General features: G+C 41.1%; 3 protein-coding genes across 9 annotated transcripts; 2 read left to right on the top strand and 1 right to left on the bottom strand.

Annotated features, from left to right (window-relative positions):
* Nucleotides 1-1,885: 1,885 nt before the first annotated feature.
* On the bottom strand, nt 1,886-7,723 carry LOC116352706 (acidic leucine-rich nuclear phosphoprotein 32 family member B). 4 transcript variants are annotated; one of them, XM_031828275.1, is made up of 7 exons: nt 4,797-5,725; nt 4,390-4,539; nt 3,971-4,093; nt 3,524-3,710; nt 2,761-2,861; nt 2,604-2,667; nt 1,886-2,490 (listed from the first exon to the last, which is right to left on the bottom strand). In XM_031828275.1, the coding sequence occupies exons 1-7, from the start codon at nt 4,884-4,886 to the stop codon at nt 2,405-2,407; spliced, it is 801 nt and encodes a 266-aa protein (XP_031684135.1). In that variant the 5' UTR covers nt 4,887-5,725; the 3' UTR covers nt 1,886-2,404. The 4 variants fall into 4 exon arrangements, with proteins under 4 accessions (XP_031684135.1, XP_031684137.1, XP_031684138.1 ...); XM_031828277.1 differs by lacking the exon at nt 4,797-5,725 and adding an exon at nt 6,838-7,723 and having other exon boundaries at nt 1,887-2,490; XM_031828278.1 differs by lacking the exon at nt 4,797-5,725 and adding an exon at nt 6,838-7,723 and having other exon boundaries at nt 1,887-2,487.
* hemgn (hemogen) lies at nt 4,022-15,348 on the top strand. Of its 3 annotated transcripts, XM_031828274.1 has the most exons (5): nt 4,022-4,156; nt 10,806-10,877; nt 13,240-13,330; nt 14,143-14,621; nt 14,794-15,348. In XM_031828274.1, exons 2-5 carry the CDS (start codon nt 10,814-10,816, stop codon nt 14,907-14,909), a joined length of 750 nt encoding a protein of 249 aa, XP_031684134.1. In that variant the 5' UTR covers nt 4,022-4,156; nt 10,806-10,813; the 3' UTR covers nt 14,910-15,348. The 3 variants fall into 3 exon arrangements, with proteins under 3 accessions (XP_031684134.1, XP_031684133.1, XP_031684132.1); XM_031828273.1 differs by lacking the exon at nt 4,022-4,156 and having other exon boundaries at nt 10,562-10,877; XM_031828272.1 differs by lacking the exon at nt 4,022-4,156 and having other exon boundaries at nt 10,762-10,877; nt 13,240-13,318.
* Nucleotides 15,349-15,657: 309 nt separating this feature from the next.
* On the top strand, nt 15,658-19,121 carry LOC109877326 (tRNA (adenine(37)-N6)-methyltransferase). Of its 2 annotated transcripts, XM_031828264.1 has the most exons (6): nt 15,660-15,919; nt 16,044-16,189; nt 16,489-16,663; nt 16,938-17,095; nt 17,413-18,060; nt 18,710-19,121. In XM_031828264.1, the coding sequence occupies exons 1-6, from the start codon at nt 15,834-15,836 to the stop codon at nt 18,940-18,942; spliced, it is 1,446 nt and encodes a 481-aa protein (XP_031684124.1). In that variant the 5' UTR covers nt 15,660-15,833; the 3' UTR covers nt 18,943-19,121. The 2 variants fall into 2 exon arrangements, with proteins under 2 accessions (XP_031684125.1, XP_031684124.1); XM_031828265.1 differs by lacking the exon at nt 16,044-16,189 and having other exon boundaries at nt 15,658-15,919.
* Nucleotides 19,122-19,133: the final 12 nt, after the last annotated feature.

Raw genomic sequence — 19,133 nt, 5'->3', positions numbered from 1 at the left:
ACAGACCCTCCACCTCCAAATCGATCTTGCTCCAGAGTACAGGCCTCGGTGTGACGCTCATTCCTTCGACGATAAACGAGAATCCGACCATCACCCCTGGTGAGACAAAACCACGACTCGTCAGTGAAGAGCACTTTTTGCCAGTCCTGTCTGGTCCAACGAAGGTGGGTTTGTGCCCATAGGCAACGTTGTTGCCAGTGATGTCTGGTGAGGACCTGCCTTACGACAAGGCCTACAAGCACTCAGTCCAGCCTCTCTCAGCCTATTGCGGACAGTCTGAGCACCGATGGAGGGATTGTGCGTTCCTGGTGTAACTCGGGCAGTTGTTGTTGCCATCCTGTACATGTCCCGCAGGTGTGATGTTCGGCTGTACCGATCCTGTGCAGGTGTTGTTACATGTGGCCTGCCACTGCGAGGACGATCAGCTGTCTGCCTGTAGCACTGTTTTAGGCATCTCACAGTACGGACATTGCAATTTATTGCACTGGCCACATCTGTAGACCTCATGCCTCGCAGCATGCTTAAGGCACATTCACACAGATGAGCAGGGATCCTGGGCATCTTTCTTTTGGTGTTTTTCAGAGTCAGTAGAAAGTTCTCTTTAGTGTCCTTTTCATAACTGTGACCTTAATTGCCTACCGTCTGTAAGCTGTTAGTGTCTTAACGTCCGTTCCACAGGTGCATGTTCATTAATTGTCTATGGTTCATTGAACAAGCATGGGAAACAGTGTTAAAACCCTTTACAATGAAGATCTGTGAAGTTATTTGGATTTTTACAAATTATCTTTGAAAGACAGGGTCATGAAAATGGGCCGTTTCTTTTTTTGCTGAGTTTACAAGCAGGGCAATGTGGTGGCATTCACACTAAAAAATGGTTATGAATACCTGGGGTCTCCTCTCGAGTACAGCGGAGGTTACGGTGGAAAATCCCTGAAAAAAGTAGACACTGTTCTTAAAGAGCCCTTTTTGCATATTAAAACTAAGTGTCAACTTTTTTCCAGGAATTATCCCCCATATCCACTGCTGGTTAGTGTTCAGGCACCACAGGGGGGGAACGCGATCATTTATGGCAACCATCCAGTCAACATCACCCACCGGGTTCAACTTTATAATCCCTTGCTTCGGGGGGAGATCCTTATGCCAGAGCCACTGACTCCTTTACATTCATTATACATATTTTTTTAAATTTGGCATCTTTAAATATACACTAGAAAACAGGAAATGGGGGTTTGAACACAACCTCATGGATTGAAGGCACATACTCAACTGCACAGCCATATTAAGGTTGACAATTTACTACCATCTGCAGTTATGGAATGTTTCCTCACAAGTCTAATTCATTGGCGGATCCCTCCTGGTGACCTGGATGGAATTATGTGATCTTTCCTTAAGCCATAGAAAGTCCCACCCAGTTGACTACTTCAAAATGGTGAAAGTCCTCAGTGTGCTGCACATGCACATTCTGTGTGTTTGGGCACAAGAATCCTCAAATCTCTAGGAGCACTCAAAGCAAAACAAATTAGAATTGAACCAATAACCTCTTTTGCAACTCTCAAAGTCAAACATACAAAGAGAAGTGCGAACACATGGCAGCTCTGGGGTTAAAGTGGATTTCACGTCTTCCTATTTTTTCCTTCCCTCCCATTCAAAATAATAAAATGATGAGGTGCAACATGTCATCTTGTAGAGTGACTTTGAAGTATCCATTCTGGGGCCTTAAGGAAATTAATATTCTATGTAATATAAAAATGAGTGTTACAGAATTTTCTCACTGAGGCAACCTATTGCAATCAGCAGGGGGTGAGACAGACGACTTGCACTTAACTCAGATTCATTCAACTCTAGATGTGACAAGAGAAAAGTATGGCAGGAAGAGAGCAAAGCGTAAAATTGTAACATTTTATTTACAAAGTAGTTTGGTCATACAGGAAGTAAAAATGTAGCTACAACCTTGATTTGTGCAACAGGCGGCCACAAAAAAAAATCATAGCTCGCTTATCACACAGCTGCTATAGCAATCATTTTATTGGGGGGATAAGGAACGGAAAATAAAACAAAGACAAAAGAAGAGGGGGAAGAAATAATAAATTCAACAACATAAAATATAAATTCAGAGTTCATCCAACAAAATATTAAAAGCACAGACCCAAAACTAGATACCAGTCCCAAAGTCCTCACACAGGTATACATAAAGGGGGAGTTGACAGTGAAATTGTGGAATGCGGAGTGGTGCGCTGCTTGAGAACCTTGGGAATGGCTCTCGGTTCCATCGGACCACCCATCCGGTACAGTCTTTCCCCACACGGGGGCTCAAAGCTGGGGGAGAGGAGAGGCGTGGCGTAGGCAGGGTGTAAGGGTGGAGAGGGAAGAGGTTGGTAACTTGACAGGCTCTTGTTTTTTGCTCTTAATCGTCGTCCTCGTCGTCATCATCATCGTCATCTTCATCATCGGGTTCTCGCTTTCTCTTCTCGCCTTTGACAGCCTCAACTTCTAGGGGAAATGAGAAAGTTATTACACTGTACTTAGTAAAGTATCCGAAAGGTAAACTTTTTAACATGAGTTTCGGACATGAGCTCGTGAAAAAAAGTACGACAATGACATACCCTCTTCATCGTCGTCCTCATCATCCTCATCTTCAACTTCACCTTCAATGCCAAGGTCTTCCTCCTGGAGAGAAGGGACAGAGCAGGTCAGAATCAACAATATGCCCCCTGTTGATCTTTTAAACTATTGAGTCAAACAAACCAAAAAGGGGTTTACCTCCTCATCGCCGCTGACCTCATCTTCCTCCTCTCCTTCTACTCCCTCTTCATCATCATCATCCTCCTCATCAAAGTCTTCCTCCTCTCCCTCCTCATCTTCTAAAAAACAAAATAAATGCATCAGTTTTCGATTCAGAGCAATTGAATAATGTATCTGAGCAAACCAAAAACCTTTCAGTATAGACATTCAAACAATACGTTAGAACCATTTAGATATAATAAATTGGAAGGTTGTGCAGGACTATGGTAGATGAAGGAATCAATCTCTCTTTTCAGACTTAAGAGTATTTATCTGGTCAATGTCTGTGTATTATGTCGGTTTGCAACAGTGTGTTATGTGAAAATGTGATAATATTATAAATTGTATTTGAAAGTTTAAAGACTCTTGGTAGATTAGTCCAACTGAGGACTAAAAGAGATCCTAATAAAAATCGAATCACATCCATTGTCAGTTATCACACAGACACATGCCAACAAACTGTACAAATACACAATAAAATTCCCTTGCATGACAAAACACCCACGATATACTATTATGGATTCTAATATATAGTAATATATGCCATTTAGCAGATGCTTTTATTCAAAGCGACTTAGTCACGGGAGCATACATGTATGGGTGATTCCGGGAATCGAACCTACTATCCTGATGTTGCAAGCGTCATGATCTACCAACTGAGCTACAGAAGACCCCCATTCAACTCACATCTGCACTTCCTCATATTTTCCCAGAAAACACACACAAAAAAATGGATGCCCACCCTCATCATCATCATCGTCCACACCGTCAACCTCTCCGTCCGAGTCGGATGCCTCTCGGTCCTCCACGTCGTACCCGTCCAGGTAGGTGAGCTGAGGGAGCAGCTTGAACACACTCTCCCTGTAGTCGTTCAGGTTGGTCACCTCACAGTTGAACAAGTCTAGAGACTTCAGGCCATCCAGCTTTTTCTGTGGGACCAAAATGGGTGTAGGTTAATTAGGGGGTGAAAAAAAAAACACTGGCCGAATAAATCTCTAATTTGATTTTAGCGCACACCTTTGCCCATATAGGCTAGCAAACAAAATTTGACTAGAGCCACATAGGGAAACAAATCAGAAATTAGTCTAAAACAGTTGCCTACCAACTATACGAGGAATAGTGTCATTTGAGGCATAGCCTGAGACAGTGTCGCACTGTATTGTGCTCTACCGGGAGTTTGTGTACCTACCAAAGGTTCCAACGTGCTTATGTCTTTCAGTTTGTTTCCGCTTAGATTTAGATGTGTGAGGTTGGGGAGTTTCTCTGCAAGCACGTCAAGGCCACCAGAGATTCTGTTGTCACTGAGTTCCAACTGCAACATAATGTGAAGATATCAGTCACTTCTGTCAACAACAACAAAAGAACTCCCAAGCAAGTAAGTCTTTCAGAAAACAATGACTATGCCCTAAATGGAAGGAACCCTATTCCTTACACAACAGTCACTACTTTTGACAAGGGCCCTCAATAGCAAACTATATGGGGAATAGGTTGCCATTAGGAGAGCATCTTTCTATACCCCCAGGGAGAACTAAAGGTATGTTTTTTAAGGAGTCAACAAAAAAAATGTATACTGTAAGTAACTTGTGTAAAATAAAATAAAAACATTACCTTTTTGAGTTTCCCAAGTTTGGGAAGGTTGGAGACTGAGATTAGGCCAACGTTTATCAAACTGAGGAATTCCAGATTGACGAATTCTGCTGTGAGACCTTCGATTTTCCCTTCATTTGATCTGCAGTTATCCAGGACAAGTTCTCGTACCTATAAAAGTGTAAAATTGTAATCCAAATTAAAGCATATGTATGCATTGTTTACAGATGCACTACAAACTCTAAAACTGAGAATGCACACATATTACAAAAGCTATATTTTACGCATATATGCAAAAAATGGTGTGGGAAAATATGTTAAGAATGTTGCCAACATGTGACCAACAACTTGCGGCATCAATACAACAACCAAACTACGATCGAATCTAAACTTCATGATTGAAAAAGGTCAATATACAAAATATGGACCTCAATGACAGGAGTGGTTGTTATTTTGACGTTTTCCTGATTTAGGTATGAATACTTGCAACATTTCAATTCCTCAAAACAAAATCTCATCGTTTAAAAAGTTCACGTGAGTGACAGTCGTTACGCAACCAAAAGCTCGATAAAAGGGTTGAAGAAAGTTAACGCTGAACGTCAAATATCACGATTCGCACAGTGGCAAAGTGAAACATTGATGCAAAGTGAAACATTGATAAGGCTGTCGAGTGGAGCCATCAATAAAAGGTATTCGGTTGCATGATGTTTTATGTCGAGGCACCGCGGTTGTTTCTTTAAACCAGCTGCCACGAGGAAGAACCGCACAATACAGTTCTACCTTCACTTGCCCGCTGTTCAGTCACTAATGACACATGCAATGCTTTTTGTTAGCAAGCTCGCTACAGGCTAGCCATTGCCCTTTTAAGCGCTGCCGTGCAGTTGAGGACCTGCAAGAGAAGCCTGACTGCCCGCCATTACCTACCCTACAGCAATGGAAAGGATTGCAAATATACCCTGTAAAGATAAACTTTTTTATTTTCAAATCGAATTTATTGGGGAAATGGATCGCCTAGCCGTCGAGCGAACGACCGATATAACAGTTTGTTACATTAGATCACCGTTTCGTAAACAACGTCGAAGGAAATATTCAGAACGGAAATTAGTCAAACAAAGATGGAGCCTCCTTTCTCCAGAGCTTCAAAGACGGCAGAATGACAACATGGCGATTCCTGAGATACAGTATGCAGAGTTCTCTAAACTCTCCGGAGATGGATGACTGTTTACATGCAGTAATTACGTAAAATCATCCCTTAAAATTAACTTTCAATGTAGAATACTTTTATCAATGTTTGCATGAAAACCAGAGAGCGTCAACGTAGAGTTTTAGCAACACACGCACCGAACGCAGTTTCCTCTGTCTCGTGTCATTCAGGCAGGCTATTGCACGAGCCGACGACCAACACGTTATTCGGAGATTGTCAGTAGCCGAAGCATTAGATATCTTAAATGATTAACATACAAAATACCGAATCTGAACGAGGAGGTTAGCCAGTTTCAATAAGTATTTCGTTTGCTTTCGTGGTAGTTGTGGTGAATAATATGGCGGGAACCAAACATTCGCTGACTGCTACGAATTAGCAACATTAACAAATCAGCTTTAATTTGCGGGAAATTATTTAGTTTATGAATCTCAAATCGAACAATAACATTTGACGGAACGTGAGGGTAGGCATGTAACGTTAAATCATCGGCGACATTGTAGCTGGCTAATTTCCTCAACTTCAGTTGATTCTTAGCAAGTAAAGTAATATAAAACGTTTATTGCTAGCTATCGAAAGGGGGGTGTAATAGTAAGTTGTAGCCTACAAGATGTGGATGGCTCGTGAGAACAAACGTTAATGACTAATGTTGTTTGCTTGCTAGCTAGCAAACTAGCTATCTAATGTGTCCCTACCCAATTTGTGGAAAATGTCGAAAAGAAGCCACCCGTGATCTCATGAATGATAATCACAAAAGTAGGGGTATGGTATAAACTTAATTTTGGATTATTGTTGTGGATATAAGTGCATTGTAATAAAGGGCGCCCCATTTTAGAATGTATGCTAGCAACAAACATGGCTACCAAGGTCTATATAAAATAAACCATTCCGTCAATGTCTAACGCATCGTGGAAAAACACGTCTCCTACAACACAGATGTAGAAGTTAACAAATAATTGAGACAACGTTGTTGCATTCGAACCGTGTGTGTGCAACCCAGTGACTGAAACTGTTAACACTGCAATAATGCCAGAAAGCAAAAATAATGGGCTTTCGAAAGTAACGATTGAATATTGTCTTGTCCCCCCCTCACGCCCCAACGGGGACAGTGTAATGTAGCTTGTTACAGTTAAGTATTTTCCGCTCTATTAATAAATGAGAAACATTAAGCCCATGTGGTCACCATTAGCTACACAGGTCACTTGGAAAGCAAAAAAGTAGCAAGCTAGCCAGAAAACTAAAGGTTTGGTTTAAAAGGCACGACTTACATCAGATGGGGTCCTGTTTCTTAGTTCCAAGTGGATCCTCTTCTTCATGTCCATCTCGCCCTACGAAAGTTGAACTTTTATCTTGGGTGTCGGTGTAATTTATATTCAGTCCAAAGGCAGAGAGATGCCCTAATGGAGGAAGAATATGGGACTGTATAATGAACTGAGCCAAACGCCAAGTTACCCGCGGAGAGGAGAAACCATGGAGGGAAACGGGACTAAAACAAAATATATTCTCATTAGCGCCATCTCTGGTCAGAAACGCTCACTGCGGTTAAACAGGCATTGCAGTCACAGAACATGACGCTGCCATGAAACAACTGAGGTGCGATTTATTTCTGGGGGGAAAAGTGATGTATTATGTTTAATTCTAAGTTCAAACAACTGTTTTTTTGTCAGTCTTTTTATTTGATTATTTTTATGAAAATAACCAGTTTGTAACATTCTGTAATTCGGAGATTATTTGAAACATATTTAATAAATCAATTGATTACATAATCAGAAATCATTGCTAAAGAAAAAACAAATGAAATCAGGACTATTATTTACTTAATTCAAACATCTACAGCAGAGATGTTTGAGCTCCCCTCCTCCCAGCCTTGACCCCACACTTCGAGGGTGTCTCAGGGGGATTTGGGATATGCAAAAAGTACATTTCCATTTCACACCTGTATAATACACACTGGTACATGTGTGTAACAGGTCAAACCCAAGCAACCACCTAATTATTGTATTTAAAAGGCCTTATTTTGAAATTAATAAGATACCTGTTGACAAGGCAGCGGCAAATTAATTTCATAGCATTCTTTGTTTATCAGTACATTTCACTCGTAACCTAAACACATGACATTGTTGTCCTAATGTACACATGCTCAATAAACATTACACCCTATTTAATGTGTGTACACTTATTTCATTTCATAATAATCAGCATCTCAAGCAGTATGACGATGCCCGATAATCTCATAAAATTTGCCCTTTTATTAGAACCGGTAAGTAGAGTGCGTTTATTTGGTTTACAGTGAAGGGAGCATTGTATATGCACACCGTGATGGGGTACTTCTCCCTTAACGCTTCCTGCATAGAGACGCAAGATCCCTGAAGCAGAAGAAACCACCAGTGTGCCTCCCGCTACCACCAAAGAGCACCTTCTCTCTGTCAGGACAAGAAACACTTACACCTATGGCAATTATGAACCAGCAACAAATTACCTTAGTGAACATTGATATTCATCAACAAGCCAATTTATTTATTTACATTTTTTTCAATGAAAGAGTCTTGCATCTCTACAAAAGCCTTTCATAGGATCTAGTCAGGTCACCAATGTGTGTCCTATTCAAGACTAACAAGACTATACAATTACTATGCTTGAGATAGCTATGTGTTTCTATTTTGGTATGGATTTGAATTAATATGGTGGTAACATTTGTAAAATCGCAATCACAGCTTTTAAATCACAATATGTAAAACATGAAAGTTTTGTATATTGGATATGAATGTAACTATCTTAAAATCAATGTTCTAAAATAAATACCATTACAGGACCTACTGTACTATGCTGTACATTTCAACCATGTTTTGAACATGGTAATCGGTAATAGAAAGTATTTACCAGGAGAGGGCACTGCAATGTCTTTGTACAGCCTCCTCAAACTCATGAGGTTATCATGCATTATGGGTGTGTGTGGGTGCCTTCTCTCCTCTCTGACTGTATCTGCTTATCTAATCGATTGCTTAGAAATATGTGCAAGCCTTTAAAGGGGCAATCAGCAGTGGAAATAGTGTATTTTCGCTGCCCCTGTTTTAGTAAATGGCTGAGGGAGTCATGTAACCACTCTCAATTCATAGACAGAGGTATGGATGCAAGGACTGACCAGCCATGAAATCAAAATGATAATTTTAACCATGTTTTGAGGCTACTTTGTTTACAAACATTGGAGTAAATAAAGCTTATATTTTGGGTTCTGATGAGGTAGGATAGTTGAACTAAGCTCATGAGGCATTTATAAATTATATTCTTCAAGAATCAATGGGTACATATCATTAATTTATACATCCAAAAATGGATGTAGCAAGTGCAGATTGCCCCTTAAGGAGACAGAAGGGGGTACAATATTGTGAACCGGCTGAGTATAATATCCACGGAAGTGTTAGTGTGTTAGTTGATTTGATTCTGACAGCAGGATCCCGGCAAACTGATTTTCCTCAACGCGCATTTTTCAAGGTAGTTTTGTGTATGTGTGTGTGTCCTCATTTGTTGCACATTGAGTTATTATTTTGGTAACCTACTATTGCTTTGCAAATTGTTCTGCATAAGTGTCATTGTCAAACTCTCCTCCAAAGCTGAAGATGAAAATAGAGGAGGTGTCACATATCTGGTAGTCCATAGATTATTTGTAGGGCAGTACTCTTTGTGGCCTTGCATTGGAAATTGCTAGTCTCCCAGAATGAACTGTTTAGGCTATGGCTTACTTAGTTTTTTCAATGGCTAACAAAGTACTTGCCTGTCTACTAAGTTGATGTAAAATTATTGTTTGAGAAAAATTCTATTTGACACAAAATTCCAAAACCAGAAACTAGGCTAAGTACAATAATCAAGTATAGGGCCTCTTAGTAGAACTGTGCCTGACTGAAGACTGATAGGCAGTTGAGTCTTATTTGCTCTAGTGAAGCAGCGGCTTCCAGAGAGGCTCACTGGCTCAGACACAGCAGGCTGAGGCTTCAATGTGCAGGGAGAAGATTGAGAACACGCCCAGAGAATGAGCAGCTACCTTGCGATGAGATAAGATGGTTATGCCTCCACTCTACTGTAGAAGACCCTGAGTCGCAGGGTAGGGGTGCTACTTTTGCCGCCTGATTCAAAAACAAAACATGGCGGTATTTCAAGGTTTTTTGGCTATGTTCTTCATTTGTGAGAAAGAAAAAACAACAGCCATAAAGTTATCTTTTTGTCAGACTAAATAGTAGTCAGTGAATGGATTGGAGGACATTGTGTTTACTTTCCAACTTATAGGAATGTATACTGTAGTTCCAGTGAATCTGGTATATAGGATACATTTTCTCTGCACTGTAGTTCTCGAAAGAGAAAAATACATGGCCTAAAGTATGTAGACTATGTATTCAGTGTTTGACTTGGGCAGGAGCTCCCCAGAGATGAGTATCGGCACCTCAAATGTTCTACTGCTTGAGCTCCTGTTCCTCTTAAAGAATATTAGCTCAAAAGTATTGTGGAACTCCTGCACCTAAATATAAACAGTACCGTCACCCAAAATGAGTCCCGGTGGCACCTTTTTCAGTCCAAGTCAAACACTGTATGTATGTAGGGCCGATGTGGAGCCTTCCGGAATGTGTGCATGTCTATGGCTATACCCTTCTAACGAGCTGCACACAGTCTATCCCAGAAGCGTTGACTCACAGCTAGCTAGCCTACCTACACTGTCTGCCTCAGTCCCTCTGGGCTTTATGTTCTCTTGTTGAACCCTACTGTGCTCCTTCTCATATCACTGACTGGATATTGCATAACACCAAGAGAGAAATTGCCTGAATTCAGTCATTCTCTCTCCTGAGCACCAGTGACATACTCCGCACCGTTTATTTATACTGTGCTGCTATTCTCAGACAAACACATCTGTATAGGCAGCCCCATGACAACTCTCTCTCTCTCTCTCACACACACACACACACACACACACACACACACACACACACACACACACACACACACACACACACACACACGCACAGCCAGCAACATGGCTTGCTTTTTTATGCCCGTTTTGTGCCAACTCCTCCACCTTTACAAATAGGATAAGAGCTGAACCATAAGAACCCTTCGAGGGCTATGGTAATGGTTAACCAGATAAGGATTTTTGGGGGGCGGGACTTGCAAACAGACATCATTTTTTATCAACGTTTTTACCCCTCTCTGCTCGCTTGCCCCTCTCAACAAGTTACATTCATTTCTACAGGAGGCAAAATGGAGGGGACGTTCGATAAAGAGAAACCAGAGTTGGAATATAAAAATCTCAATGATAACCAAGGTAAATGACCTCTGAACATTGTCTCTATTCTGTGTTTTATAGTGAAATATCCATTTATTTCTCAGATGTACCACTGTTCTCTGGAAAAGGTTACTATCTTAGTCCTAGTATTAGTATGTCATACTGTCCTTTTATTTGTTAACATTGGCTCTATTCATGCATATTCCTCATGTATTTTGCTGCAAACTGGGTCACAAAGGACTTACTGATGGTTGATCTGTCCAAACAGATGTACCACTAAGATGATTGCAACTCAATAGGAACATGTATTTGGAAGACAATTTTACTGTAGATGTTCTCTGTCTGAGTCTGTTTCTCTCATAGTGTATGTTTGTAGTCCCAGACACCATGTACTAATCATCCTATACAATACTGTTTTCAATTAAACTTTTTCTTTCAAAAGCAGCTCAAACAATGTAATAGCCATTGAATTCTACCGTGCAAATATAGAGTGAGTTATAGGGAAATAATGCACGCTCTAGAATGCCCTTCAAGCCAATCAGAAAGGAGTATTCAACAATGCCATGGTATAATATGTACTATCATCCTATACTTTGGTATGCTGATGGTTTATACAACTGCTGCTATATAGCTGCATTGGATTTGCAGTCCATTTCTGACACAAATCATACAACAGTATAAACTACTGGAGCACTCAAATATGGAGAGAGTTTTGTTACAACAGTATAAACTACTGGAGCACTCAAATATGGAGAGAGTTTTGTTACAACAGCATAAACTACTGGAGCACTCAAATATGGAGAGAGTTTTGTTACAACAGTATAAACTACTGGAGCACTCAAATATGGAGAGAGTTTTGTTACAACAGCATAAACTACTGGAGCACTCAAATATGGAGAGAGTTTTGTTACAACAGTATAAACTACTGGAGCACTCAAATATGGAGAGAGTTTTGTTACAACAGTATAAACTACTGGAGCACTCAAATATGGAGAGAGTTTTGTTACAACAGCATAAACTACTGGAGCACTCAAATATGGAGAGAGTTTTGTTACAACAGTATAAACTACTGGAGCACTCAAATATGGAGAGAGTTTTGTTACAACAGCATAAACTACTGGAGCACTCAAATATGGAGAGAGTTTTGTTACAACAGTATAAACTACTGGAGCTCTCAAATATGGAGAGAGTTTTTGTTACAACATCATAAACTACTGGAGCACTCAAATATGGAGAGAGTTTTGTTACAACAGAATAAACTACTGGAGCACTCAAATATGGAGAGAGTTTTGTTACAACAGCATAAACTACTGGAGCACTCAAATATGGAGAGAGTTTTGTTACAACAGCATAAACTACTGGAGCACTCAAATATGGAGAGAGTTTTGTTACAACAGCATAAACTACTGGAGCACTCAAATATGGAGAGAGTTTTGTTACAACAGCATAAACTACTGGAGCACTCAAATATGGAGAGAGTTTTGTTACAACAGCATAAACTACTGGAGCACTCAAATATGGAGAGAGTTTTGTTACAACAGCATAAACTACTGGAGCACTCAAATATGGAGAGAGTTTTGTTACAACAGCATAAACTACTGGAGCACTCAAATATGGAGAGAGTTTTGTTACAACAGCATAAACTACTGGAGCACTCAAATATGGAGAGAGTTTTGTTACAACAGCATAAACTACTGGAGCACTCAAATATGGAGAGAGATTTGTTACAACAGCATAAACTACTGGAGCACTCAAATATGGAGAGAGTTTTGTTACAACAGCATAAACTACTGGAGCACTCAAATATGGAGAGAGTTTTGTTACAACAGCATAAACTACTGGAGCACTCAAATATGGAGAGAGTTTTGTTACAACAGCATAAACTACTGGAGCATTCAAATATGGAGAGAGTTTTGTTACAACAGCATAAACTACTGGAGCACTCAAATATGGAGAGAGTTTTGTTACAACAGCATAAACTACTGGAGCACTCAAATATGGAGAGAGTTTTGTTACAACAGCATAAACTACTGGAGCATTCAAATATGGAGAGAGTTTTGTTACAACAGCATAAACTACTGGAGCACTCAAATATGGAGAGAGTTTTGTTACAACAGCATAAACTACTGGAGCACTCAAATATGGAGAGAGTTTTGTTACAACAGCATAAACCAGTAATTGATCAAGTACAGAGAGGACAGTGAAACAAATCATAATGAAACAAAGTGATCCAATTTTTATTGAATCATTGTCAGTTTATTACGATATTTACTAAATGTGTCTTACACTCTGACTATTGATGTAATAGAATTCAAATGAGGAATGAGAGTGAAGTGTCCTGTCTGTCGTTGACAGCTGACTGACTGACTGGCTGACTGGTGTATGTTGGTCGGTGTTACAGGTGGGATCCAGCGGCGGCTAAGAGACAGAGACCTTCTCAAGAAAAGAAAGGCAGAGGCCGAGGAGAAGGCGATTAACCAGTGGGTTTATGGGTAAATGTAGACATTAAGAAGAGGTGCAGAACTAGTAATGCACACTCATCCTCTAACAAACATGTTAGAGTTAGGAAGAGGCCTAGATTTCAACCACTAATGACGGTTTTCTGCTTCAGCCGACAAAATGTGTTTAACTAGAAACTTGAGTGGACTATGTGGGCTTCAATACAGCTGCTAAGCCCTTTGTCCTTATTGGCTTACTCTAGTGCTTACTCTAGTGCTTACTCTAGACTCTAGTGCTTACTCTAGTGCTTACTCTAGTGCTTACTCTAGTGCTTACTCTAGTGCTTACTCTAGTGCTTACTCTAGTGCTTACTCTAGTGCTTACTCTAGTGCTTACTCTAGTGCTTACTCTAGACTCTAGTGCTTACTCTAGTGCTTACTCTAGTGCTTACGTGCTTAAATAAGTTTGGCTGAAAAGCCACTTAACATGACTTTATGTTTTTGTATGTTTAAAGAATGTAAGAGCAGAAAATAGTAAAAGATGTGTACATGCATAAATAAAGTTGTGTACATGCATAAATAAAGTTGTGTACATGAAACAGTATATTTGATAATGATCGTATTTGGCTGTCTATCAGTCTTCCAGCCCACATTGTCCAATATGAAGCAAGAGGAAACCAAAGGTTGCTTAGGCGTTTCCAGCTATTGGCACCACACATTTAGATCAAGGACTTTGCACTATCAACAATGACTGAATGAATATCGCCAAGCTTATCAACGTAATCAGCTGCAAAGTGTAAACATTCCAGTTGCGAGGAAGTGTATAATGACGACCCACGATTACATTTCTATTTGTCTGACTTCAGGGTAGAGAGCAGGAGGAAGAGAGCGAGGGGAAGAGAGGAGAAGAGTAGCTCGGGAAGACGAGGAAGGCCGAGGAAGACTGATCCAACACCGGAGCTCCCGGCTTCCCAGGAAGAGCCAGAACAGGAGGCTGTCATTGTAAAGGTGGTGTCCAAACCAGTGGAAGTCACCCCTGCCCCTACCTTGATCTCACTATCCCCATTCCTTCCGGTGGACCCTGGCCCGCCAGAATCACTACCGGCGTATGTTCCCCCCGTCCCAGACCCTATCCCTATCCTTGCCCCTGCTCCTGTGGCTGTTGTTGCCCCTTCTCCAATGTATAACCCTGTTACTGCCCCTGCACCATCCCTGTTGGAGACCCTGTACACTGAAGGCAGTGACCAGGGTAGTGACACCCTGGACCAGGTGCTGATTGAGGACTTGGGTCCTGATGAGAAGGAAGACATCCCTCCATCTCAAAACAACTGGGGCACTGATCAAGGTACTAATGGCATCAATTAATGAATGTCTCTTTGCAGTCATGTACTTGACTTCTGAATTTTCTGAAGTGTCTGGCCAATGAGCTCATTGGGATGTCATCTAGCTGTGGGGGATATGATCTTGTCACATATAGCATAATCAGAAATGTTAAACTAACCACCTTTCTGTCATAGGGTCAAGTGAGGAGCCGTCTGTCAGTGTGCCTGAACAGAATAGAGTGTTCTCTACGTTCCCAAGGTTCTACACTGGTGTTCCTTCACAAGATCATCCACCAAGAAACGTCTTCTGAAATCCACTCAGATCTGGCCTCTGATAACATACAGACAGATTACATGCAATGTAATCTATTCTGTCAACATGTGCATTTGAGAGGTGATGCAGTTTAGCCTTACTAGTTAACTCATCTTTGTAATTTTGAGCCTGATAGAGTATGGATATGAAATGTAATGTACAATGAAATGCATGAATTCCAGCTTTAAACCGACCCATGGATTTATTTATTTTTGCTTCATGAATGGTGTCTAAATTTGTTATGTTGCAAAGAACTGCACTGTCTGTTTTTAATAAATGATTTGTACGAGCTAAACATGGCAGCATTTGAAAGTACATTTGTATTTAATCATTTCTGGTAACTGTGTTTTCTAATTGTGATTTTTACATTTTTTATACCAATGGTTTATTTGAGATAAGCGCTATGATAATAAAGGTGTGATGCTTTGTTGATAATATGACTGTCTCCTTGTTATGATCATCTACAAAACAAGAACAAGTCTCAGTTGCTCAATAGTACCCTCTGCTGTCCTCTTACAGTAGTGAAACAATCTCGAAGGAGTCATTATATATATTCAATATTACAGTAGACATGTTGTTTTGGCATTTCTCTAAACTGACAACCATTAAAAATAGTTATTTCTACGAGTTTCATCCATAACTCTCCATCAGGACACGAGTTTGAAATTTTGCTTCACAATTTACGTAATCATTTGCGCATGCTTGCTACAGCACTCAGTCACCGCTTTCCATTAGTAAGTTGCTGGTTGGCCAGCTAGAAATGACGACACACATGTGCGGAAGCATTTCAGCAGAGATGTGTACTTTTGTTAGGCAGCACAAACAATCTCTGATATTTTACATTATCAGATGTTATTGTATGAATTCTGATTATTTAATCTAATCAATGACAAACTAGCAAAGCAATCAAGACACTATCAAAATGTCTGCCACTTGCAACTGTACCGAGCATGTCAGCAAACTCAACCAGCAGATATCTGTCATGCGAAAAGAAATCAAGAATCTCAGGTATGAAATGAATGCAAGATGTAACGCATGGCATCTTGGAAGTCGTTATTCGTATTACATACTGACTATATGCTGCTGACCATAATGTGTCAATACAGATATTAAAATGTTCCCCCCAACCCAGGCAATTGTTGGACAGTGCTGTTCGTTCTCATCGAAAACACATGACATCTCTCCAGTCTGCTTTGACACACATTGGCCAGAGTCGATCTCCAAAGAGTCAGCCAAGGCCACAGGCAGAACTAGAGACACAGAATTCACTTGAGAAAGGTAGCTGGCTAAGGCACTCGATTTCTCGCTTATATCCCTCTCTTATATCTTCCTCGCATGACTTGTCTTGATCATTGTTTAGCTTTAGCTGACTGGCACTTAATTAGAACTTCTATTCAATATAGAAATATCGCACACAAAGGATCTTCCGCTTATCAGACTTTCTTCCAATGGGAATCATTTTCTATGAGAATGACATATCTATAGCTTGCATTTCTATCTGAAATATGTTTGGTCTGGTACAAAGCTAGATAATGGACCTTTAATCATTTTTTTAAATGTCAATTTCTCCTTCACAGGGACCATCCAGACAGTCCCCATAGGTTACATCAGCTCCTGTTTCTCAGTGAAGAATGGCACCCCCAGACAGCCAACCATATGTGGGCCCTCCAGGGCCACCCTTCAGATCCAGCAGAGTGTCTTCAACAACCCTGAACACTCACTGGTCGGCCTGGACAACTACTCTCATGTCTGGTACGTACTAGAGACGGGGATAGGGAGCCAAACTTAGTAGAGGGGGTAGCTAGCTAAACTTAAGGCTGTTTAAGAAAGTAGCAATGTCAGTACTACATAAAACAATCTGTATTTTTTGCAAAGACAGTTCTCTCATTAGCTAAACGTATCAAGGATGTGACAATCATTTTCTTAGTCATGAACTGTTTTGATCAACTTTACATCCCATTATTCCCAATTTGTCTACACTTGTACAGTAAATACATTATCCTGCTTTCACTCATTCCATTTCCAGGGTAATCTTCCTGTTCCATAAGAACGGCCACCTGAGTTATAAGGCCAAGGTGAAGCCACCCAGACTGAACGGCCAGAGGGTTGGGGTGTACTCCACACGTAGCCCCCACCGGCCCAACGCCCTGGGTCTGACCCTGGCCAAGCTGGACAGAGTCACAGGTTAGTATCAGTTGCCAAAAACAGCTCGAATTGCTTTGCTCTTCTGCGCAGTGTGACGGTGCTCCGTCTAAAGGTGCATCCCCAAATATATAATCCCCAGAATGTTGCAGAATCTCATTTCAGATTGAGCAGTACATTGTGTGTGAGAGAGAGAGAGTTTGTGGGTGTGTCCGACATTATTGCAGTTTTGCTTAGCCTTATTGTCTCCATAATTGCTAAGCTTGGCATGCCATAGGCACACTATTGTTCAGTGTCGAACTGCCTGCTATGTGGATTGGTGTATTTTATGAAATAAACAGTTCACTTTCTACTTTAAGGTGACACACTTCATCTGAGTGAGATAGACATGATCGCAGGCACCCCTGTCCTCGATCTCAAACCCTACATCTCTGACTATGACTCCCCACACAGTAGAGTGGACATGGACACAGATACTTATGACTGTGGCGTCCAACCTGAGAGCACCAGTGTACCATCAGAAGATGGGACCACCAGTGTGGAGACGCTGCATTCAGACTCAGTAGCTTCATCCTCCTGTACTGTTGATCCCCAGTTGGACTTGGGGGTTGAGAGACGGGATAGTCATAGCACAGACCCCAGAATACTCCACTCAATAGACAAATCCAAAGTTCACATCCGCCATCCAGGCGATGCCTCCAGCTCTTATGCTCCTAAATACCAAGGCAAAGACATCACCACTGTGCTGGGGGAGCTCAAGGCCTACATCAGCGAGGGACATGACCCCTTCACCCTGGGGAGCTCTGTAGGAAAGTCTCAGGCTTCAGATGGCCCTAAAGCCAAGCCATTGGAGCCAGTGGAGGATAGTGCTAGGCCTTGCTATGGGGAAGAGGCCTACAGCACCATCGCTGGCTGGATCAGGGAGCCTCCTGTGACCAGTCTGGAGGTGCGCTTCACACCCCATGCAGAGAGAGAGCTGGGGGAGTTCCTTGCCCCCATCAATACAGGTAAGCCTATGCATTGGGAAAGTATTCAGACCCATTGACTTTTTCCATATTTTGTTACGTTACAGCCTTATTCTAAAATGGATTACATTTCAAAGAAAATCCTCAATCTACACACTACCCCATAATGACAAAGCGAAAACGGGTATATATATATTTACAAATGTATTAAAAAATATAAAAAAATGCTTATTTACATAAATATTCAGACCCTTTGCTATGAGACTTGAAAATGAGCTCAGGTGCATCCTGTTTCCATTTATCATCCTTGAGATGATAAATGAGTCCCCCTGTGGTAAATTCAATTGATTGGACATGATTTGGAAAGGTACACACCTGTCTATAAAAGGTCCCACAGTTGACAGTGCATGTCAGGGATTGTCCGTAGAGCTCCGACACATGATTGTGTCGAGGCACAGACCTGGGGAAGGGTACCAAAACATTTCTGCAGCATTGAAGGTCCCCAAGAATACAGTGGCCTCAATCATTCTTAAATGGAAGAAGTTTGGAACCACCAAACTATTCTACCAAACTAAAGTCAACGGTATTTAAAAAAAAAAGTTATGTTTCTCCGTCATCCATTTTGCCATAATTGTTAAAGTAGATCTATTTTCACTGGCTTCTTCCTCTATGAATGTCCCCGCTTCTCTAGAATCTCGTGACCGACCCAGGTTCCGGTTCCTGCGTGGTCCAAAAGAGGCTGCTGCAGCCATCAGAGGGGTTCTATCTGCTGACCCCAGGTCAGTGTATCGGAGGAGCCGCTGTAAGGACAGACTCTTCTTCTTCACCTTGGACACGGCAGACATCACCTGCTGGTTCGGACAGGGCTTCGCTGAGGTGCTCCGGGTCAGACTCGTGGCTGTTGGAAAAGAACTGGCCAGCTGAATGGTTCATGTTCTGCATGATCCTAATGGTTCTGGTTCTATGGATTGATTTTGGAATCAGCTCTCAATAATTGTTTTACAGGTGAATCTGAGAAAATATGAATATTTAACTAAATAAATGCCATGTTATAAACAACTGTTAATAAAAAAATAAAAAATAAAAATGTTCCTGTGAAGATAGAGTGCTTGTTG

The sequence above is a fragment of the Oncorhynchus kisutch genome, linkage group LG7 (genome assembly GCF_002021735.2).
Source record: "Oncorhynchus kisutch isolate 150728-3 linkage group LG7, Okis_V2, whole genome shotgun sequence".
Taxonomy (NCBI): domain Eukaryota; kingdom Metazoa; phylum Chordata; class Actinopteri; order Salmoniformes; family Salmonidae; genus Oncorhynchus; species Oncorhynchus kisutch.
This window is presented reverse-complemented; position numbering and strand designations above follow the sequence as displayed.